General features: G+C 38.6%; 1 protein-coding gene and 1 non-coding gene across 6 annotated transcripts; one reads left to right on the top strand and one right to left on the bottom strand.

The window, feature by feature from the left end:
- Nucleotides 1–77: 77 nt before the first annotated feature.
- sept2 (septin 2) lies at nt 78–15,249 on the bottom strand. 5 transcript variants are annotated; one of them, XM_034215290.1, is made up of 14 exons: nt 15,086–15,222; nt 14,272–14,406; nt 14,111–14,152; nt 13,313–13,427; nt 11,778–11,864; nt 10,283–10,406; nt 8,369–8,503; nt 8,156–8,273; nt 6,720–6,821; nt 6,429–6,574; nt 5,078–5,200; nt 4,129–4,189; nt 2,578–2,674; nt 78–1,080 (listed from the first exon to the last, which is right to left on the bottom strand). In XM_034215290.1, exons 3-13 carry the CDS (start codon nt 14,132–14,134, stop codon nt 2,588–2,590), a joined length of 1,122 nt encoding a protein of 373 aa, XP_034071181.1. In that variant the 5' UTR covers nt 14,135–14,152; nt 14,272–14,406; nt 15,086–15,222; the 3' UTR covers nt 78–1,080; nt 2,578–2,587. The 5 variants fall into 5 exon arrangements, with proteins under 5 accessions (XP_034071181.1, XP_034071180.1, XP_034071179.1 ...); XM_034215289.1 differs by having other exon boundaries at nt 15,081–15,214; XM_034215288.1 differs by lacking the exon at nt 14,272–14,406 and having other exon boundaries at nt 15,081–15,249.
- Nucleotides 15,250–17,719: 2,470 nt separating this feature from the next.
- trnap-ugg lies at nt 17,720–17,791 on the top strand. Its single transcript has one exon. It is a non-coding gene; the product is annotated as a tRNA-Pro (tRNA).
- The last annotated feature ends 3,785 nt before the right edge of the window (nt 17,792–21,576 follow it).

Genomic DNA, 21,576 nt, shown 5'->3' with positions numbered 1-21,576 from the left:
CAATGTGGGAACAAGTTAAGCTTTAACTCAGTGTTATACTAGACCAGGTAGATAAATACAAAAAAAAGAGCCTCAAATCACAGAAGAGATTAATAAAGTTTATTAAACTTATTACAATATATGCATCAAGAACAATATTTGGTGCTTTAAAAGTGGGTAAAAACAGCACAAAGAGGAATGTCGAGAAGAACTCACATCTTGGCTGGTGAGGGGAACGTTGGCTACACCGACCTCATCGGTGTAAGAGAATATTAAATCTCTGGTCAGGGAACCACAGAGTACTCGGCAGTAGGGACTGCTACCTCTCCCTGCATCAACGAAACAACGCTGCCTGGCACATGACATTGTAGAGGGAACATGGAGGAATGACTTCTAGTTGATGGAGAGCACCAAACAGAGGCACCGCACCTCATTTGAAAGTCCTTCATTTGTCTACAGGAAGACTGTCACTTGAATGCCATCATATTTAAAATACACTGATCTGAGAACTGCACCAATGGAGACTTTGACAGGAAAGGAGAGACAATTCACTGGAAAATCTGACCTTGGTCGACTTGTATGCACATGATTGGGCTAATCTTTTAACAATGAGCGAGGTGGACTATGAATTGGAAACTGAAGTGGTCATTTATAGACAGAATCATGTTTTCTCTCAACAAAAGGAATATCACAACAAGGGCATAACAATGGCGGAAAAAGCTACCAGTTGTCCCATAGTTCACTCTCCCAAATGAGTTAGCACGTGTTTTCAGAGATGTTCCAGAAAACAAGTAACAGTACTTTGGTTTTCTAAATAGCAACAAAAAGTAACAGTTTGTATCAAAGATATGCCACCTTTTCAGAAGATGGGTCACATGACTTCATTTGAGTGACTGGCAAAAGCAAATAAAGAAAGAAATAGAACCGTGTGGAAATATATAAACATAACACTGTTTGAATATACTTTACTGTATGTATAAAAAAAATGACTCCAAATCCCGTAAAGGATTGGAATAAAAAATAGTGGCAATAACCAGGATGCCTTTACACGTTCTCAGCTATCATCCGTCCTCAGTCAAACTGGAGCAGCGGCCCGAACACCTACAGGGGAAAAGAACACGTTAGCATCAACACAAGCTCACAATCTAGGTATTTAAGTTAAAGAGGTGCTTTGGATATTGTACCTACGCAAGGAATATAACTTGAAGTGGTTACCTGTTACAAATACCTAGGTATCTGGCTTGATGACTGTCTCACTTTTAAACTTCATGTCAATAACCTGCTTAAAAAGCTGAGGGTTAGGCTAGGTTTCTTTTACAGAAATAAGTCCTGTTTCTCGCTTGAGGCCAGGAAAAGGCTAGTCACTGTGACCTTTTGACCTGTGCTGGATTATGGTGATTTGTTATATATGAATGCACCTGCCAATTAGCTGAGCAAGTTAGATGCTGCGTATCACAGCGCACTGAGATTTTTGACAAACTGTAAAGCACTTACGCATCACTGTACCCTGTATACCAAGGCGGTTATGCCATCACTTACTGTACGGAGGCTCAGTCACTGGTACTCTTTCATTTACAAAGCCATGTTGGATAAACTACCATCTTATATCTGCTCCCTGATCTCTCTGCGAATTGAAAGTACTTATTGCCTGAGATGCTGTGGTTTTATTAAATGTGCCAAGTGCTAGGACTGTCTTAGGGAAGAAAGCTTTTAGATGTGCAGCTCCACTAACATGGAACAGTCTGCAAAAAGAATGGAAAATGACCAAGCTAGTACCACTACATGTTTTTAAAGCTCGGTTGGATGCTACACAATCAGATGCTGTTGGTACCTGTACTTGTGGTTAAATATGTAAATTGTAATCCCTGTACATTTTGCTGTATGATGTCCTTTTGTTGTTCTGTTGTTTATGTTTTTATGTCTTCTTGTGGAACCTACTGCTGCAGGTCTCCCTTGAAAAAGAGATCATTGATCTCAATGGGATTTTACCTGGATGAATAAAGGTTTTGAATTGAATTGAAAGAGGACATTCTGCTCATGTTCAGGATCGTATCAGTATTTAGTTCCTCTACTCTGACACGTCTCCATGCTTTAATGTTCAAAAGCTCTTTCTTTCTCTCATACTCTGTGCTGCAGAGATTTCCTGCCCCCTAGCCTATCACGTACAATGTGTTGGAGCGCTAGCCAATGACTGTGTGACTGTTACATAGTGATGTCATTATGTATCAGAAGTAAAACTGGGACTGCGGTGCAGGGCCGGACCAATACACTGGTCAATATCAATGTATTTCTTTATATATAAGCAGTATATTGTAAGCTTTTGAGAAGCTGCTACTGGTTACAGAATATGAAATAAAGCTATATACAAATAAAAAAGGCCAACATTCTATCACTATTTAAAACAACATTCACAAGAACAATTGAGCCATTTGAATTGAACAAAATGAACATGTTTTACAGTATTTGAGGTCTTTAAATAAGGAGGTATGTAGTAAGGTCTTTGGGAATATTAGCCTTTGCAGACCATTTACAACAACTTGCTTCAAACACATTACAGGAAAGGGAAAAGCCATAACAGGGCCAGGAGTGTTGTCCTACCGTTAGCTCTTCACACATGTTGGCCGTCCCCCTCTCCGTCGCCCTGCTTCTGCATCTGCAGCTGCATCTTGGCGATCATCTCCTGCATTCGTCTCAGCTGTGCAACACAGAGCAACATGCACATTCACTCAGCTGAGATTCAGAGGTGTCTTACTGAATGTTTTCTTATTAATGCCAGTTAGAAATCATTGACTAGTAACAACTCCCACTATGAATAATTCAACAGAAACACACTGTGAATCATTTGTCAGCTTAACACAACAGGAACAATTACTTGACATGTTTCATTGTTCCTTGGTTTCAAAGTGTAATTCATCCATAAAAAAGAATGACAAAATAGAAACTCATGTCTGTAACCTACGTTTACCTGCAGCGGGTTAGCTTATATTAGCTTAGCATATGGACTGGAACAGCTAGCCTGGCTATGTCAAAGTGTTCTTTTAAATCCAGCTCAGGTAAAGCTTACAGAAATAGCTTTCTTGAGTTGGAGGCGGATTATTTGTTCAGTCACGCATCTGTCTGTCAGCAGCTGATCTTACATACTAGAACCATTAGACCCATATTGTGTGCTAAAGGACAACTCATGGTATTGATTTATTGTAAAGTGTATTTTACCATTTGTATTTACTGTTGACTCATCATAAAACTCGCTTCAGTTTGGAAACTTGTTTCTGCTAAAGAAGGGTTTTGAGAGTTTTTCATTCAGTGCACTGCAGACAGATGAGGTTTCATTTGTTCTATGCAGCTCTTTTAAACCGACTCTGCAGTCTCAGCTTTGACTCTGACTTTTAGGCTTCAAGTCAATTCTTTTTCACAAAACTTCACATTTGAGGGTTTTATGATTTAATTCATTGAATCGAACTACCTTTAGTTTTTATTATCTGACCTTGTTTTTTTATTTTATTCATTCCAACTGCACTTTTTAATGCTGTTTACTTATTGTTTCTACCAGTTTAATGTATAACGTATAAGTGCTATACAAATTACATTTTCTTTCTAATCAGGTTTCCGAGTCAAATGAGGAATGACTTACTGTCAATCGTATGAATCAGTGTTGATAAACAGATCCAAAGGAATACTGCACACACAATTTGGCCGCTCCTTCGCGCGGCACTGAGGTTCAATACCTCAGTGCCGCGCGATCGCTGTCACACAGGAGCTGGCGTGACAGCTGCGGTCTCGATTAAAACAATTGTGGTTTGTTCTCAACAAACATTACAGCAGCAGCAGCAGTCCTGGAGGATGTCTGCATTCTACCGAGTGCACTCTGCTAGTTCACCATCAAGTCTTTATGCTACAACTCTTGGCCTCATATTAAAAACAGAGATGAGTGGCTTTGTTCTTCTCATCTAATTCTTGACCAAAAAACTAAAACCTATTTAATGTCTTTTGCTGGATAAAAACTAAATGTCAAAAAAGTGTATATCCAAAAATGTGAAACTGTTCCTTTAAGAAATCTGGTCAATGCTAAGGGTAAATCTATGAAAAAGAATACATCAAATAATGGATTTTTCAGAAGCCTAAAGTAGTGTCATGTCCGAAGTGTCTCACCTCAGCCTCCTTCTCCTGCAGGATCATGTCCTTGTCCGTTTCCTCCGGCTCCGGGCCCTTTCTGCATCAACACGGCTTTAGTTAGTTTGGATGTTTCCGTGATGCTACACACTGATAACACAACCTCTTATATCTCTGCAGAATGTATAACAATCAAGCAAAGAATCATTAAGTTTAGTGAAGCATCAGTGGAGTGAGTCGGTGGTTTCCCGAAAGTGCACGTTGAACTATTTGAAGTAGCATTAGGCAAAGTTGACAAGAAGCCACATTGAGAAGGTGAAGAGGGGATCAGTGGGTTAGTTGTTCTTGCAAAGTGAAGAGTGGGCAGCTACAACAAATAACTACAAAGAGATGAAAGAAAGGAGACTCAAAAGAGTGTGAGGAGTCGGGGGGGGACAGCGTTTCCTCCCCCAGATGAAAACAAAAATATAACGATACCTCCAGCAGACAGCCATCTTTGGACAGATGGTGAGGCAATGTGAAGAATGCCTTATCCTGGCCAGGCTTTAGAAGAAAGGCTAAAAGATGTTGGGTCTACATCGGGGGGTTAAATGATATGTTTATGACCTCTACTCAACTACACATGCTATTTAGCTATGAGCTAACCCTCTAAAACCTGCTATGCACACAGCATTAAAGCCACTGCTGCGCTACCAAGGCCTAAATGATGTCATGAACATGCAAAATGATGAGTTACAGCTACAGAATGATACTAGTTTAATATTGAACTGTAGATAGACAAAAGAAGGATAACGCGAATCCATCGAGCACAAGTGTTTCTAACTTCCTTGTACACCACCCTGGATGTTTTATTACTGTAACATCTGTGGCGTCATTTCTGTGTTGTTTGTTTAAAACACTACTGTAATAATGATATACGTCTACTGTAAGGTTTTGCTGTTTGAGGTGGGGGAGGTGCAGTGAAGCAAGCGGACAGACAGGTACGTACGCAGGAGACAGAGGCAGAATGTAACCATGGGAGGACAACCTGCCACCCCGTTTGAGGCGGTCCGAGCGGAAGTTCTCGTAGTGGAGGTCCTGGGTCACTTCCTGTAGGTCCTGCATGTGGGTTCTGTGGGAGAAAAAAGGTCACCAACCAATAATTACTTGGGGATGGTGAGCAGGATTCGTGCGCAATCTGGCTTTGCTGTTGAGGATTGCAACGGCTAATAAACCCTCGCCCAGGCTTCCCTTTGTAAGACTGTGGTATTCGCTTGTCCCTTCTGAGCTACTTTTAAAGAAATGGTGGTGCAACATAGCAGACAACGTGGAAAAGGACCCGCTCCCTATGTAGATATGAAGGGTTCATTGTAAGATAAGAAAATCTAAAGTTTGGGGCGATTGTTGTATTGGGAACAATACTACTTTTCTTCTCTGCCCCGACGTTATATGGACAAAACTTTGAAGCACCGTGTGTGCGTGTTCAAAAGGACCTTGTGCACTCCTAGGCTCATTGCTTAGATCAGGGGTTCCCAACCTTTTTTTCCCAAGAGCCCCCCCAAATGACTCCTGTTGGAAGTTGCGCCCCCCCACACACAAGGGGGGGGCGCAACAGCGGTAATTCAAGTTTAAAAGTCTCAAAAAAGCTACAACTGCTGTCACAAACTGGATGAATGTGAAGTATGTTGTTAAAGGAGGATGAAAGCGTAATTAAGGAGCACTATTGGAGTGACTTTGATGGTTATTGGACTCAGGATTAATTCATTTGGATTCCCGCTGTATGAAGAAATGAAAGGACGGCGCAAGTGGAAACAATTCACAAAGGGATTAAACTGTTTAAAACAAATGCTCAAAGTAAGCCGGATTTTGCCGATGTGTTTATGTGGATTCAAAAGTCGTAAATAATCTACAAAATGGAGGAGACCGATCTGATCGCAGCAACTGTGACAAATAATCAAACTGGAACCAGCATGGACAATGACTGTTTTAAAAATGCGCTTATCCAGAAAAGCCTGGTTTGGACACTTTACCGGCAGAAGAAACATTTCTATAGAAAGAATTATACATTTCTGTCTTTTTATGCCTTTAATAGCTACTAACTTGAATTTTAGTAGCTAAGGTTACCCCCCTAGGTTGGGAACCGAACCAATGCCTTAGGATGCAGATGGCCTAGCAAAAGGGAAGGCTGCAGATAAGTTACCAAAATGGATGTTTCATTTTTGTGTCAACCTGCCAAACTAACCACTTCTCCAAGATAGCAACACTTGCAACATTTGTAGCACAAGATACACAGTTAGGCAGGTCAGGAACTCTCATTTTCATTCTTTCTTATTACTCAAATGTACAAATGTGCAACTCACATCAACATGATCCGCAGCTTGAGGAAGTCGTTGTGCTCTGGGTTCTCCACCTCCACCACCCCCCAGGGGTACAGGCGGCCCCTCACCTTCTTCCCTTTGGCCTCAATCTGCTGGTTGGATCCCACAACTGCAAAAGGGATGCTGGCCTGGAAAAGAGGAGTAGTTCATGACATTTAAAACACAGAGCAAATGGAGCACTTGAATGGACCTAACCTACCTTAACATTTCATCGGCATGATAACGAAACAATAAATAAGGGCTGATAAGTTGAGCAGGAAGTGGAGCGTTTACCTTCAGGATCCTGGTCTGCTCTTTGAAATCTTCATCCTCATCAGACTCAGCATCAGGAAGGTGGTAGATCTTGATGCCGTGCTCATCGATCTCATCCAGAACCTTACCAAGAAGACAGTAGAAAACACATTATAATCACCCTATATTACTTTGTATACCGTTTACTGTCAATTCAAACTAATAGTATCCTGTGAATGTCAGTAAACAGTGTTAAAGGTAAATGTGGTTCATTGAAGCAATTTAATTCCTCAGTGCCTGCTATATTGACAGAGAAAATGTTCTGCTATTGCACTTTCAGCATCCAGCGACATTTGATGTGCCAGTGACAAAGTACAATCTACTTCAGTTTGTGGTCTCCGCCTCTGGGTAGCCAGGGGATGCGCTAGATTCCACTTACAAACTGAATTTCCTAAACCGGTTCTAGGTTTGAAGCAAAAAAGATCTAAAACAAAACTCTGTTTTCCTTGCTTGTACATTACATACAGGTGCAGAGGACGTTATGAGGAGGATCTTAGACTCACCAGGTTGAACTGGACCTTTACCCAGATGCTCTCTCTTAACAGAAAATATAATCCTGTGAATATAAAACTTGGTGCAATATACCCTTGTGCAATTTACGCTTAATTTTTCTTTCAATTTATCTAAAATCTGTAAACAATACGAGCTACTTCTATCATTTTATAAGGTCACTTATAACTAAATATATGTAGTGCTTCTTGTTTTTTTACCATGGTGTACTCAACTGTTCTGTTTTTACTTATTGTGTTTTTATTATTAATAACGTGTACCTACTTTTTAATTTAAAATGCAGGTCTATTCTTTTGACTTGATATGCACTAATACTTCTGCTGTTGTAATACCTTAAATGTCCTTGTTGCAGGACAAATAAAGGAATGCCGATTCAGAAACAGAATCATTCCGCTGCAATAGGCGTCAACTGTGGGCAGTTTTTTTGCGTGCATAAGATTGAATCACTCGGACAGAGGATTGCTGGGGAGCTTTTCCGGTGTCCACAAAATCAACTTGGAATGACAACCAAGACTAGCTCAAGAGGGCGGATGACTGTCAAGAGAGTCATCCTGTCACCTGACACCATTGTAAGCTATTGGGTTGCAGTGCCTGTTAGGGAACTGCTAATTGAGCTCCGTGAGAAAGAGAACTCAGTTAGAAAACAGGGCTGACTGAGAGAATTGACTACATTAACCATCAACACTAATTGGACATCCACAATAAAATGGCCTGGCAATATTACATTTTAGAAACATTTCTTTGAATCAAAATCACTTTTGACACTTCCTGTCGTTTTAGTTGAGTACTTTAGGTACAAAAAGTATTTTCATACAGTGGACGGCAACAGTGGTGACCATGAGCACATGCTAGCTGCTGGTTATTTCAGGAACTGGAAGTTGAACAATAGGTGACTGTGCTGTCCTCACCCGGCGCTTGAGCCTCTCCCTCTCTCTGAGGGTGAGCGTGTCCGCCTTGGCGATGACAGGAACCACGTTGACCTTATTGTGAATGGCCTTCATAAACTGGACATCCAGGGGCTTCAGGCTGTGGGCCGGAAACAGAGACCAAAAATAAGTATTTGTCAAATGTTTACTAACTGAAAGCCCTGTCGGTGTGTGAGCACGTAGGGCAGGACTCACCCGTGGCCCAGCGGGGAAATGAAGTAGAAGCAGCAGTGAACTCTATTGTCAACAATGTGTCTACGATTTAGACCGCTCTCGTCATGGAGGTAGCGCTCAAACTGGTCATCAATGTAGCTGATGATGGTGCTGAAACTGGGTAAGAGAAATAAATACAATTTCATTACAAAAGACAAACTATTAGACACATTTCTGAAAACATTTAATGCAAAAGAAAAAAGTAAACTCTTTATCAAACTCTTTATAAATGCATATACATCAGATATTTAAAAAATAATTATCTCCTGACTTTATCAGAAAGAAGTAACGGACAGTCAATACGGTTTTAGATCAACATCACTGGCAATAGAGTATCCAATGTACTGAGGCTAGTTTTGTTTGCTGCTGATACAAATATATTCTGTTCTGGGGAGAATTTAGAACAGCTAGTGGAGAACATAGAACATGAAATGCACAAATTAAAAACATAGTTTGACAAGAATAAACTATCATTAAACTTGAGTAAAACAAAATGAATGCTGTTCCGTAACCATAGAACAAAAACACAAATGCAAATAGATGGGGTTGAAATTGAAAGAGTCCATGAAATTACATTTCTTGGGGTAATAATAGATGACACAATAAGTTGGAAATGACACATAAAACATGTACAATCAAAGCTGTCAAGAAGCATTTCCATACGAAACAAAGTAAAACAAGTTCTAGATCAGAACTCACTTTGCATTCTCTACTGTTCACTAGTCTTACCATATCTGACTGACTGTGCTGACATCTGGGGCAATAACTACTAAAGTTCTATTCATGCAGTATCTCTTCTACAAAAGAAGCCATACGAATCCTTCACAATGCCAAATACCTTGATCACACTAACACATTATTCCTGCAGTCAAAACTGTTCAAATTCACAGACCTGGTAGAATTCCAAACGGCACAAATCACGTTTAAGGCTAATCATAACGTTTTACCAGGAAACATCCAAAAAGTATTCACTCAACGAGTGGGGGGACATAGTTCAAGGAGACAACCAGAAGAACTTTGTGTATCTCAGCCTGTGGAGTGAGACCATGGAACCGTGTGAATGTGGAGCTAAAGCCATGTCCAGACGTGAACCAGTGCAAGAGGAAATACAGAGACATCATTTTCTCCAGGTGCAGGGATGGGGAAGGTGTTTGACTATGTGTATGTGTATATGTATGTATATGTATGTGTGCATATATGTATATCAGTGTATGTATGTGTATATATATATATATATATATATATATATATATATCAATCAACAGGTAAAGCAGGTTAATAATAATAATAATAATAATAATGCATAAAAATGATAATTATTGCAGATTATAGATTATAAATAAATCATTTAGGGACAAGGGGGTGAGATTAAATAAATTATACTTCTTCTCACTCCTTTTCGAACACTAGATGTGGCACCGTTTATGTTGCTAATGCTGTTATTGTTGTTGTAAATGTCATTTTTTTGTTTTGATTTCTCTTACATGACTATGCACTGCAACATTTGTTTTGTTTTGTAATTATTATATATTAAGGAGTCCATTTTTAACACACACACACATACTTCTTTAGATTTAAAAACCATACATTTAGGTTTTATTTCCCCAGGAGAAAAAGGTATTCATATTTATGTTAGGTGTGATGTACAAGAAAAAAGGAAAACAGGTTCTGACCAAGTAATGCAGGATGCATGTTGGGTCTATGAAAAGTCTACATGAACACGTTCTCTTTAGGACTTGAAATATCTGGACAAACGTTTATTTTTCACTGCCTCAGTTTAGTGGCTCATCACTGATAAAGATAACAATTTTGACACTGGGTAATTTAAAATGTAAAACCCTTTGTCTCATCATCATCATCATCATCATCATCATCAGCCCTAAAAACAAAACCTACCAGTCTTGGCTGTTGATGGCGTCTCCGTATCCCGGAGTGTCGACCACGGTGAGGCGGAGCTTCACTCCTCGCTCCTCAATTTCTACCGTCGACGCCTCGATCTGAACCGTCCTCTCTATCTTCTCTGTTAGAACAACAGAAAGTGAGAGAACTCATGACAACATGTAGAGTCACAGTCAGTCCACGTTAACATGCTTTCAATACGATGCACGGTAAGACACCACAGGCAAAACATTTGGTTTGTTAAGCAGATGACCATTTGAAGAGTTAGAGCTATTTTGCATCCAAAATATACATTTCAGATGTTATAGTATATATTACAATAAAAAGTGTTCACATTGTTTATATTACTTATTTTTCTAAATTCTTATACATTTGAGATTTCTCTGAGATTCACCAAAATGTAGCATTAGGTCATCTCATTTGCATATTTCAACTTAGGAACTTAGAAAACACTTGTCTAATTGTAAGTTATCAAATGGGTACGTTTTATGGTGATATCCTTGCCCCAGGATTTGAACCCTTTTCAGCTGTACCCTTTTAACAAGCTTCAGTAAGAGTAGGGATGGGTATCGTTAAGGTTTTAACGGTACAACTACTTTTATCGATACCGCTTATCGATCCGGTCCTTTAACAGTTCTCTTATCGGTTCTTTTGGAGAACAAAATAAAGTAAACTAACTAAACAAATTGCTTTTTATTTAAATTAAATACATAATATTTCACATCAAAAGAAACAACGTTTTAACAAATCGTATTAAATAATCTGATGACAGACTGTAAACAGAATAGCTGAAACTTTAACAAACTAAATAACTCAGTTTCCTCTAATCATTAACCCATGTTTGTATCATGGAGTTAACTCGGTGTGTTGCTGCTAGCATACAGAACACCTGACGTGGAAACGTTCCTCGTGGATGGGGCTACAGAGCTGCTAGAAACACAGTGGAACCCGGTGCATTCCTCCGTCTGGATGTGGAGCACTTTTGCTAAATGTTTAGACACATTGCTCGTGTTACCGCCCTTACATGCTGAACTCTTATTGCACTTTTGGTAACGAGCATTGTCCACATGGAGACGGGTAAAGTTTAAACACACCTCGGAGCGCGTTCTCTCTGCCATCTCCTCCGTGTGTGTGTGTTGCTGCGTGTAGCAGCTGCGTGTGTGTCAACTGCCCCGCCCCCTCCGAAGCAGGCGGGGGAGAGAGAGAGATCTCTCGACTGGATTGGAAAGATCTAAAATACTAAAAATAATTATAAACGCATTTTGCAGTCTTTTTGCGTATTAGAATCGGAGTTGGCGACACTAAAACTGCAATATAATGTTTAAGTAGCAATAATACATATGACATGTTTTGCATGTCTCCAGTACCGATAAAAAGACCGATAACGTCGGAGCTTAACGGTACCACGGTCTTTAATAAGTCATCCCCGGGGCTCGTTTAATACCGGGGCTCGGTACCCATCCCTAAGTAGGAGTGAGTGTGTGTGTTTTACCTGCAGCTCCAGGGATGATTCTCTCGGGGTAAAGGTCAGTGAGGAACAGGCTGTTGATCAGGGTGGATTTTCCAAGTCCAGATTCACCTTTTGACAAAGGAAAGTGAAACAATCACCATGCAGCAAAGCACATCAATAAAACACAACTGCTGAAAATGGAAAAAGGTTAACACCAAGGCTGTCGCAAAACCTCCTCTATCGGAGTTGGGTTTGAATGAATAGAACAAAGATCGTCCTCACTTCTGCAGGAAACAAAAACATCTGTCTGTGACACACGGTACGACCAGCTCCATCCGGAGATACATTATGATGCTATCTGACACCGAAGTATAAATCTTTGCCAGTTATTTCAATAATAGCTGATGGCCTGATTCCAAGAAAAGGATTGAGCCTTATACCAGACTAAAAATATCTCTCCACTAAAAACATAGTCAGATCCCCTGAGCTGTGTTTTAGGTTTCTGCCTAAATCTGACTGGAAAATCCATGAGACTTCAACAGCAGTTTAGTTCAAACAGCAGGGAACAACATTGAACAAACTATGACGGTCAGACACTATGAACATGTGTCTAATGGTCACAGAGTTGCTGAAACTTTAACATCCTAACGCTCGTGTGATTTTGCCCAGGAATGCAGCTACTGCGGTTCCCACCAGAGCAGAGACAAAAGGTTCACACAAGTCTCTGCTACGTCCTTAACAGGGAATTTGCCAGAATAACCTGAGTGTATATGAACATTTACATTATATACAGTTTCATTGACATGTGGTAAAGGGTCTTTATGGGGAAAACCTCAAGTAACGTGAAATGATAAGGTTTCAAAGTATATTGTTTTATCTGTAGTGAAGAACTGCAGCTATCTAGGAAACAGGAAATGACAGATGTATGGAAGAAGCCGAGTCACACGGAAGGTTAAATAAGCACATAATGAGTATTCTTGCAGCAGAGGGAACAGCAGGCCCTGTCCACTGTGTCAATGAATCCCTCGAGGCCCACTGGCTACATTCCTCTCTGGTTTATTTTAAAGAAAAGGATGAGCAGCATTCAGGGGAGCTTCTACCCTCCCCCTTACCAACAAGCAGAGAGGTTCACACAGTCACAGTGTTCACATCAAGAGTTTACACTAACGCCAGCTGAGCAGATACACATATGGGTCATCTGCATATTCTACAGACTTCATTCACACAGAACTAAACCTATGCTTTACTGAAAACTAAATCATTGTTCTGCTATCAGCTTATAAACTCTAACTATAGAGGTGAAGGACTTTTGAACTGAAGTGTAGAAAGAACAGCTTATTACAGCTGTATAATGTGGGCTAGTAGCAACATCCCCATCATACATTTGTCACAGAAACCAATTCACATGAGCCTTAAAGCCTGAACACATTCCTCAAATATGCATGTTGACTCTAGCGGGCTAGCATAAACCTTGTTATCACTGAGTACACGATCATATTTCAGACCACATACATTCAGTATTGCATGACGACAAGAAGAAAAGGACAAAACGAGAAAAGGCTTGATGGTTCACTCACCTACCACCATCAACGTAAACTCAAATCCTTTTTTGACTGACTTGCGATGAACCTGATTTGGCAGGTTGGCAAATCCAACGTACCCTGGGGTCTCAGGGTTGTTGAACTGGCCCTGCTGTAAATCAAAAGCAAAATAAAGTCATCAAATACAAACATGTTTTTACTTCTGGACACACTTTTATGTCTAAAATCAAAACAAGGTTAAACATGGTTTGGCTATAGATATTTCCAAAACATTATAGCCAGTTATTAGTGCTAGTAGACGCCAGTGAGGAAACAGCTGCTCACAAACAGCCAGAATATTTAGGAGGGCTAATAGCTAGTCCTCTGCAGTCTATTTCCACCCATCATTCCCCAGTTTACAGACCTGTCCTACACAGAGCTATTCAGACCAATGAGAGGCAGGTCAATAGGACCATCCAACATGAAAAGGTACATGTTTCTACTTATGTTAGCCTCACAGTCTTTATGAACTATCTTTTCCTCATCCTTTCATCAAAGGTCTTGACTGATGCCGAGTCTGATAAGGTGTATTTTGAAACTGCCTTGGGGCCTTTCCACCCACATAAAGCGACAATGAGTCATGCGGATGGGGAGCAGCAAACTAAGCATGTCTAAGTGACCCACAATTCAACGGTGTATGAACTAAAGCTCTGGATGATTTAAAAGACAGAAGACTTTATCTACATATTCAGAAGATAGATATTAAGATGAACTATGTGATTAGTCTAAAAGAAGTAGGAATCTGGTATTACTGCATACTGTTTTGGTCAAGATGGTCTGTGTTCGGACACTCACCTTCATTTTGTCGGCCTGAGACATGTTTCCTCCTCGTTAGACCTGAAGGAAAAAGACAGAATGCATCACATAATGTTTAAACACACTCTAATTTTCTACAAATCGGTCCTCTAAAAAGGATCTTTTCTGAAATGGAGGCATTCATATAGGCGCATACTTACAAGGCTGACTGTGAGAGACAGGAAGTCTGGTTTGTTCTCAGTAACGTGTGTTCGAGTGCTGTCTCTCACCACAAAAAAAATACTCTTCCTGCTTAGATAGCTGCATTACATCTGCTCCCACTACGAAGCTATGATCTGAGGATTACAGATTAAGCCATATTGATGCTATTAACCTCAACTCGTACCCTGTGTTTACTACCTGGGTGTTAGTTGCTGTGTGTAGTTAAATCGGTGTGTTATATTCAAACCCTCTAAATGAAGTCAAACAGTGAGAAACACACCCACAGCACTCAGACTGAAACTACTGCTATGTATGCAAGTGTACAAGCCTATGGTGCAAGGTAGTTTGAGCTAATTTAAAAACAGCTTTGAAAATTAGCGTTACAAGCTGCTAGCTAATTTTCTTAACGTCGCGTAAAAAGTTAGCTGACGTAAACGTTACCGTTATTAGAATGGGGATATGTTTATTTAGCGAGCGTTATCATAACGGAAACAACCGGGTGGGTGTGAATGTGCTGTTGCCGAATTCTTCTTTGAAACACCGTATTTCATTGTTACTTTTTATTCTTGTAACCCAAACCACAGCCATTTACCATGCTATGAGGGCTTGTTAGCTGTTTAGCAAAGTGGTACAAGACAAGCTGTAGCGTTAAGTAGTAACTAACGTTAGCAGAGCAGCTAGCTTCTCCTGCAGGATGTGAAAAGCTAATGTTAGCGTCGTCGGTTTAACTGCGATACCGCCATTAACACAGCCCTGAGACAACTTAGTGATAAATAAGTCATGAGTTGGAGAAATAAGCAAGTGTTACCTTACAGTGTGTCCGCAGAGAGTTTAGTACATATAGGGGAACAGAGAGGCTAGCCGACGGTGAACAGCAGACTTGACGGACACCTCGAATTCTTCAGATTCCGGTGCTGCAGCTTCCTTTAGCACATAGACCACAATGCACTGGGCGCGAGCAGCAGGGCCAACACTACACATAAAGATATGGAAATGTACTATTAATTGTATTAAAAAATAGCGTAAACTTACAAATATGATATTCAAACATTCACACAACAGCATCTATATTTGTTTCATGTTGCCAAATTTCTTAAAACTATTCATGGGTGGTTAAGCAGAAAACAAATATTTTAAGTATCTTATTAAAGTACAATAAAGTGACTAAAGGATTAATGTTTTACTAATGTAGGTCTTTTTTGTATTCATAATGCAAAATATCAAAGACCCCATCGAATGACGTGCTCTAAAATGAAACTCAACTCTGTGTTAAGTCGCTACTACTGAACACTTACTTCAGTTTTGTATATTTTTATTGTACAGATATCCCAAATTGGAATCGATAAATCGCTTTTTGGTTTTACTTAAATAATGATCCATATATCTTCTAGTTATTTATGTTTATTTTCTCTAACATTTTTGTAATGTTCGTGTAAAGATTTTATTTCGTACGCAGTATCTATTCAGTCTAGAGCAGGCAGCAGGGGTGTAGCCTACAAACCTTTTTCACCGAGGGCCACATACAAAAAACATACGAAGGGCTGGGCCGCTCACTAGAGGTGTTGCCTCATAAGTTACAAGTAAGAAAAAACAATCAAATGTAGGTCAATTATGGTTGATATTGATGAAAAAAACACACAGCTCTCCGTAGGGTTTCATGTATTGTGTTGGCATCTCATCCCTTAAAACAGGAGCCTCAGATTGCTTATAATAGAAAATATGAAGGGTATATTTCAAGGTTGTTATTTAAATGTATTATTGGGCTTTTTTCTTATCAACTAAGATTTGTTCGAAAATGTTTTTAACTTTAATTGACTGAATTTATTTAATAAATTGGGGTTATTAACACATGAATGCTGTGTTATATATTTAAACATATATATTTAAGAAGTACAATAGCAGATGTAGTATCTGTATCAACCTTACAGAACGATCAGAATGAAACCCCCATAGAATAATATATATTTGGTGAGCTGAGTCAGCTGTAGAATGCAAACAATAACAACTATTAAGACAGACTACATGCATAGTATATTGTTGGCAGGATGATAAATAGATTTAGCCAGCAGACAAATGATCAAAATGTAAGTTCCAGAATTCTGCTGCTTCAGTTTCAGACTCCTCTTATTGGTCATGCTTCCTCACTGTCACTTTCATTTGCACTTGAATACAACAGATCCACCGTTAATGTAATTATTGGCACCTGTACTTTTTCTATAAGAAGTCAAAAGTACTGCTGTAAATAAACATATACATTTCTGCGTTAATGTGCTACCATTTGTCTTCCTTGGTCAATTTAAATAAGTAGCCTGATTCTGTCTTAAAACATTACTCATTTTTAAGGCAAAATAGTGTTTATTGAACTTGCAATTACGGATAGAAGTTAGATAATTAACATTGCATTCTTTAAATAAAAGCAAATATATTCAGTTATACCCAGTTATATCACTCCACTCATAATGATGAAAGGTTCACCAGCATAAATAACAATGAGTTCCAAAAAAAGAACAACCCTAATGTCATTGGAATGGTAAAATAGGGCCTACAATAAATAAAACGTATTTTTGTAGCATTAAATGTTTTCTTTGGATTTTCTTTTAGTGATGCCTTCAATAGATTATAGCATACAATGTTGCTTAGGTGTGCTTTCATAGATTTGTCAGACACTCTTGACTGGGCAGAGCAATATTAAGTAGTAATAGTAATGATTTTCACTTTTGTGTTATAATTATGGTGCTAAATAAAGATAGAAAATCAATTGCTGAAATGCCTATAAGAGGCAAGAAATTGCAACGTTTGACAATAATAATTGATAATGAAACTCAGAACAGTTTGCATTAGCTAACTTGACCTTTTTCCACTTCCTATCCTGTTATTTGTTCCACCCTTTGATGCTGCATTCAAATGGAACTCCTTAATGATAAGTTGTGTTAAAGTGATGTGGTGTGGTACATTGATAACAAAGAAAGGTCTCTTTTCTTGATTTGAAATAAACAGTCGGTATTTTACAATGGGATACATTCCATTTTAGCCTAATTTGAGCTGTCTTGAACTTTTTTTGTTTCATGCAGTGTCCTAGTTAGCTAGTTCGTTTGCTCATACAGGGCTCTCGGGGTTAATATAAGCACAGGTAAGAAGCTAGGTTAGCTTGCTAGCTAGCTGTAACTGTTTACTTCAGTTTACTAGCGTTAGCCGTGTTCTTTCTGGCCGTTTCTCAATGTTGTCGAGTAGAGCTGCTGCAGAGCCACTATTTCAAGTATACTACGTCATCGAGTGGCGCCGAAGGACTGTTTAAATGCTGTTTAAATGCCCAGCATTCGGCGCCACTCGATGGAGAAACGTCCCCTGAGTGATGTTTAATATCCAGTATAGTGGTATAAAAAAATAGGAATCAATCAAGACATATTCCAAGACTATAGATAGTATGCATCTTTCGTTCACGAGTGTGGCTCGTTGGTCTAGGGGTATGATTCTCGCTTTGGGTGCGAGAGGTCCCGGGTTCAAATCCCGGACGAGCCCAAGTTTTGCTATAATAAATTGTTACAGAAATAGACAAACGGAAGTGACTACCTAATTGGGCACCATCTTTATTGTTATATCTATGGATGTTGTCATAAAATAGATAGATATAAGTTACAGAGTCATATTTTCTCGGTCGGCATCACATGTCTTTACTTATTCTGTGCATTAGACTGTGAATATGCTCACTTAATGCCTTTCTGTCTTCACCCAGGTGGGGTTTATCTGAGCATGCTGTTGTGACTTCTGTCACAACAGCATGCTCCCGTTTCATCCCCCCCCCCCCCCAGTCTGGCTCATATCTCGGTAAAATACCACTTTTCCCCTTTCTCTTACAGCAAGCATATCATTGCCACATGAGCTACACTATTTCCATTATTTCCTTAAGCCTCTTAGTGACGACATGCTCTGTCATTTGCAGAGCGGCTTCACACTATGAAGTGAGTTTCCATATATTTGAAGTTCCTCCTTTCTGTACCCATCACCCTGTTTATATGGCTTATAGGCTTTCTCTTCTCCTATTAATAAGAATACAAGTTGCTGATATTTCCCTTTTTTTTTTAAAGTGGATAATGTAATCTGTAAAGGACCATACCATAACGTCTTTTCACGCCTTTAGGTACACATTCTCTAAACCACATGTATTCTGTTATTTGTTGAGCTACATTATAAAAACAACCGCAATAAGCTGTCACAAACTGGTAACATTGTTGTAAATAGACAACACAATCTGCTTTTATTTTATTCATATATTTTGTCAGACTTAGATGTTTTTGTGCTATTACAGTTTATTAAAAAAGTTCAACATTCTGCACGAGGATATCAACGCCTGTGGATGTAAGGGACTGTTGCTTATGGTTAAATAATAAGATCATGTAAGAGTACATTGTATGAGTACCTGTCCTTTATGTGAGTTAAATAGACTGGCTTTTGGCTAGTTGCATCCGTAAAAGACTTAAAAAGATCTTACAAAAAGGCACAAGTATATAGCCTGTTCCCTTATTTGCTTTACGATATCACCAAAAAAGAAGAGCTGTGATAGATTATCATACCTGTCAAGCACTTGTTTGTATTATATGTTTTCTTCTCTCCACAATAAACGGAACAGGTGATTAAAACTGGTCGAAACACTGAATAAAAACAATTTCTAGTGAAAAATCTGTATTTCTCTAACGCTTTTCTGCTGCCATGAATATTTGTTTCGATTTTTTTGACTAAAAACTTTAAGATCCAGACGTCTAATGACTTCAATCCTTCATCTATAGTTAGAAGTTGAACCTTAAGAAACAGAAAAAGTGTAAAGTGCAAGATGTGGCCCAAAACCATATAGAAGTACATCTTTGAGAGCTTATGGCGGAAAAGCACAAAGCTGACACGTTCAAAGGGGATATGATGCCATTACAGGTGACTAAATGAAACACACCATAACCTTGAATCAAATGACATTTCAAAATTGCTAAAAACATTTAGTAGGCCTATAATATAAGCACACAAATCAACAACATATATAACACAGGTTTAGTGTTTTGGGGGATTTTTATGCGAAAATTAGAAATATTCTACCGTAAATAGTGTGTATAATTCAGTTGTGTTGTCTGCTGAAATGTGTAAATCATGTCAAATCTAAGAAAATAAACGGTTTCAGTCTCTTCACGCAATCGTTTTTTTTTCAATGCATAGGAACTGTAATGAGAAAAAACCCTCTCACCCGGCTCAGTTTCCTCCCCCCCATCACCCCATCGTCATCACCCCCTTAACCAGTCTGTCATTTAAAGTAAGCAGCCGCCTGCTTAGACGGCACCTTTCACTTCTCAAGCAGGACTTAATTTACCGCCGGACATTTTAAATCTCCTGCTCTGTGCGCTGAGTCCCTGACTGATGCCTGGTTGCAAATGTATCTCATTGACTGCTGACTCGGTCGTATTACAAGCTGGCTGATAGGGGCCGCCGCAGTAATGTGGCCCTCAGGTTTATCCTCACATGTTGGAGGAAGTGTATTAATTTAGTTCAGACGGGGCCTTATGAAAGCCCTCCTCTCAGGATTGACGCTATCTGCCGCAGAGCCGGAGCATATTCCAGCATCAATGTGTCAGAGGGAAAGCTATTAAAACCGCTTTACTTTTCCTAAGTATCACCAGAATAAGCACACGATTTAGTGAAATACCCCCAGAGCAGAGCAAATCGGGGATTTTCCCCCTGAGATGCGTCCTAATGGGCTGCTCAGAAGTGTCAGAAACTCTTGTTTGTGGATTTATTATTGCTGAAGAGACAAAATGTGAACTATGGGTGCTTCTGAACTTTTCATATAACACAATAAATATCATTCAAACCTAAAAATAGCTTTAGAAACCATTACTTTTTTTAAAACTAAAAGCAAGTTAGGCATTCTAACATTTAGCCTATATTTGTTTTTCCATAACCCACAATGTGTTACGCTTTTTTCTAATAAGGTAAAGCGCTCTCAAATTGTACATGCACTCATATATTGAAAACAACTTTGAACACAGTCTAGCATTGACTTTGTTTTTTCTAATAACCAAATGATTAAGCATGATATGTAATAAACAAGGGATGTATGTAGAGTAACCACCATTATTATATATAAAAGAAATATAAGTAATAAATAAATGCTATGCAAGGGCTTATAATGTAATGTATAACTACAATTTAAACAGAATTGCTATTGACTGTAACCTTTAAAGGGAACTACGCCCATTTCCAAAGTACATTTTTTTATTTCTAAAAATGTAAGTAGTCTCTCCAAATCCAAAAAGTACATTGTTAAAATGTTATTTTAGATGTCATCAATTATAACGTCTGGAGCTGCTCTATTGAAATGAAGTGAGAAACAATACATGACAGTAAGAGAATATGGGAAAATGTTCTGTTTCATAACTGACAACCATACAAGAGAATACATCTCATGCAGGTATGACAATAATAATACAACTCTCCACATAAACTCCCATGTATTGTTGATGTAGCAGCTCCAGACTTGATTACAAGTTTGACTCATTTGTAATGTTTTCTGAATCTAAGCGAGATCACAAATATATTTTCTTTAATCTGCCATAGAAATAGAATTATAACATAACATATTGGAATTTTAAATGTAGGTGGTATTCTCCTTTAATTTGTTATTGTCATTTTCTGTCATACTCTGTAAAGCACTTTGGGCTGCGTCAAGCATGAAAGGTGCTATATAAATAAAGTGTTATTAATATAGCAAATCTGTAAGGAAAATAATGTTTACAATAATTTAAGATTGCATTTGAACATTTTATACAATATCAATTATTATGTCTTTTTTTAAATTAATTATCGACTTGTATCATTTAGTTTTTACTATTAATCAATCAGAAAATGGTTGAATCTTCATCTTCCTTGTTTTATTCAACCATCTGTTTTAATCCCAAAGATATGCACAACCCTAACCCTACTACACATGAAACATACACTGTAAAATATTTGACTGTAAAATTACAGTAAATTCCTGGCTACTAGTTGCATGGATTTCACAGTAATTGACTGTGAATATTTCACAGTAATTTACTGTAGATATTTTACAGTTAATTAGAATAAAAGTACAACTAAATACTGTGACTTTACAGTTGCCATGCCCATGGAATTACTGTGATATAGCAGTACAGAGCTGTGGTATTATGGTACCTTGATGTACATCAATTACAGTAATTATCTCTATTTTCACACTATTACTGTAGAAGTAATGCAACACAGTAGCCAGTAATTTACTGTAAATATAAAAATGTAAATAATACGATAAT

This window comes from Gymnodraco acuticeps, unplaced genomic scaffold (assembly GCF_902827175.1).
Source record: "Gymnodraco acuticeps unplaced genomic scaffold, fGymAcu1.1, whole genome shotgun sequence".
Classification (NCBI taxonomy): Eukaryota; Metazoa; Chordata; class Actinopteri; order Perciformes; family Bathydraconidae; genus Gymnodraco; species Gymnodraco acuticeps.
The sequence above is the reverse complement of the archived record's forward strand: the minus strand, read 5'-3'. Positions and strand labels throughout refer to the sequence as shown.

Excerpts from the sequence above, each read along its gene's own strand:
- sept2 (XM_034215288.1), bottom strand. The coding sequence starts at position 14,134 with ATGTCTCAGGCCGACAAAATGAAG. Across the intron at positions 8,504-10,282 it reads GCCATCAACAGCCAAGACTG|TTTCAGCACCATCATCAGCT; the intron begins GTAGGTTTTGTT and ends TCTCTTACCCAG. Across the intron at positions 5,201-6,428 it reads AAGCTGCGGATCATGTTGAT|AACCCACATGCAGGACCTAC; the intron begins GTGAGTTGCACA and ends TTTCTCCCACAG.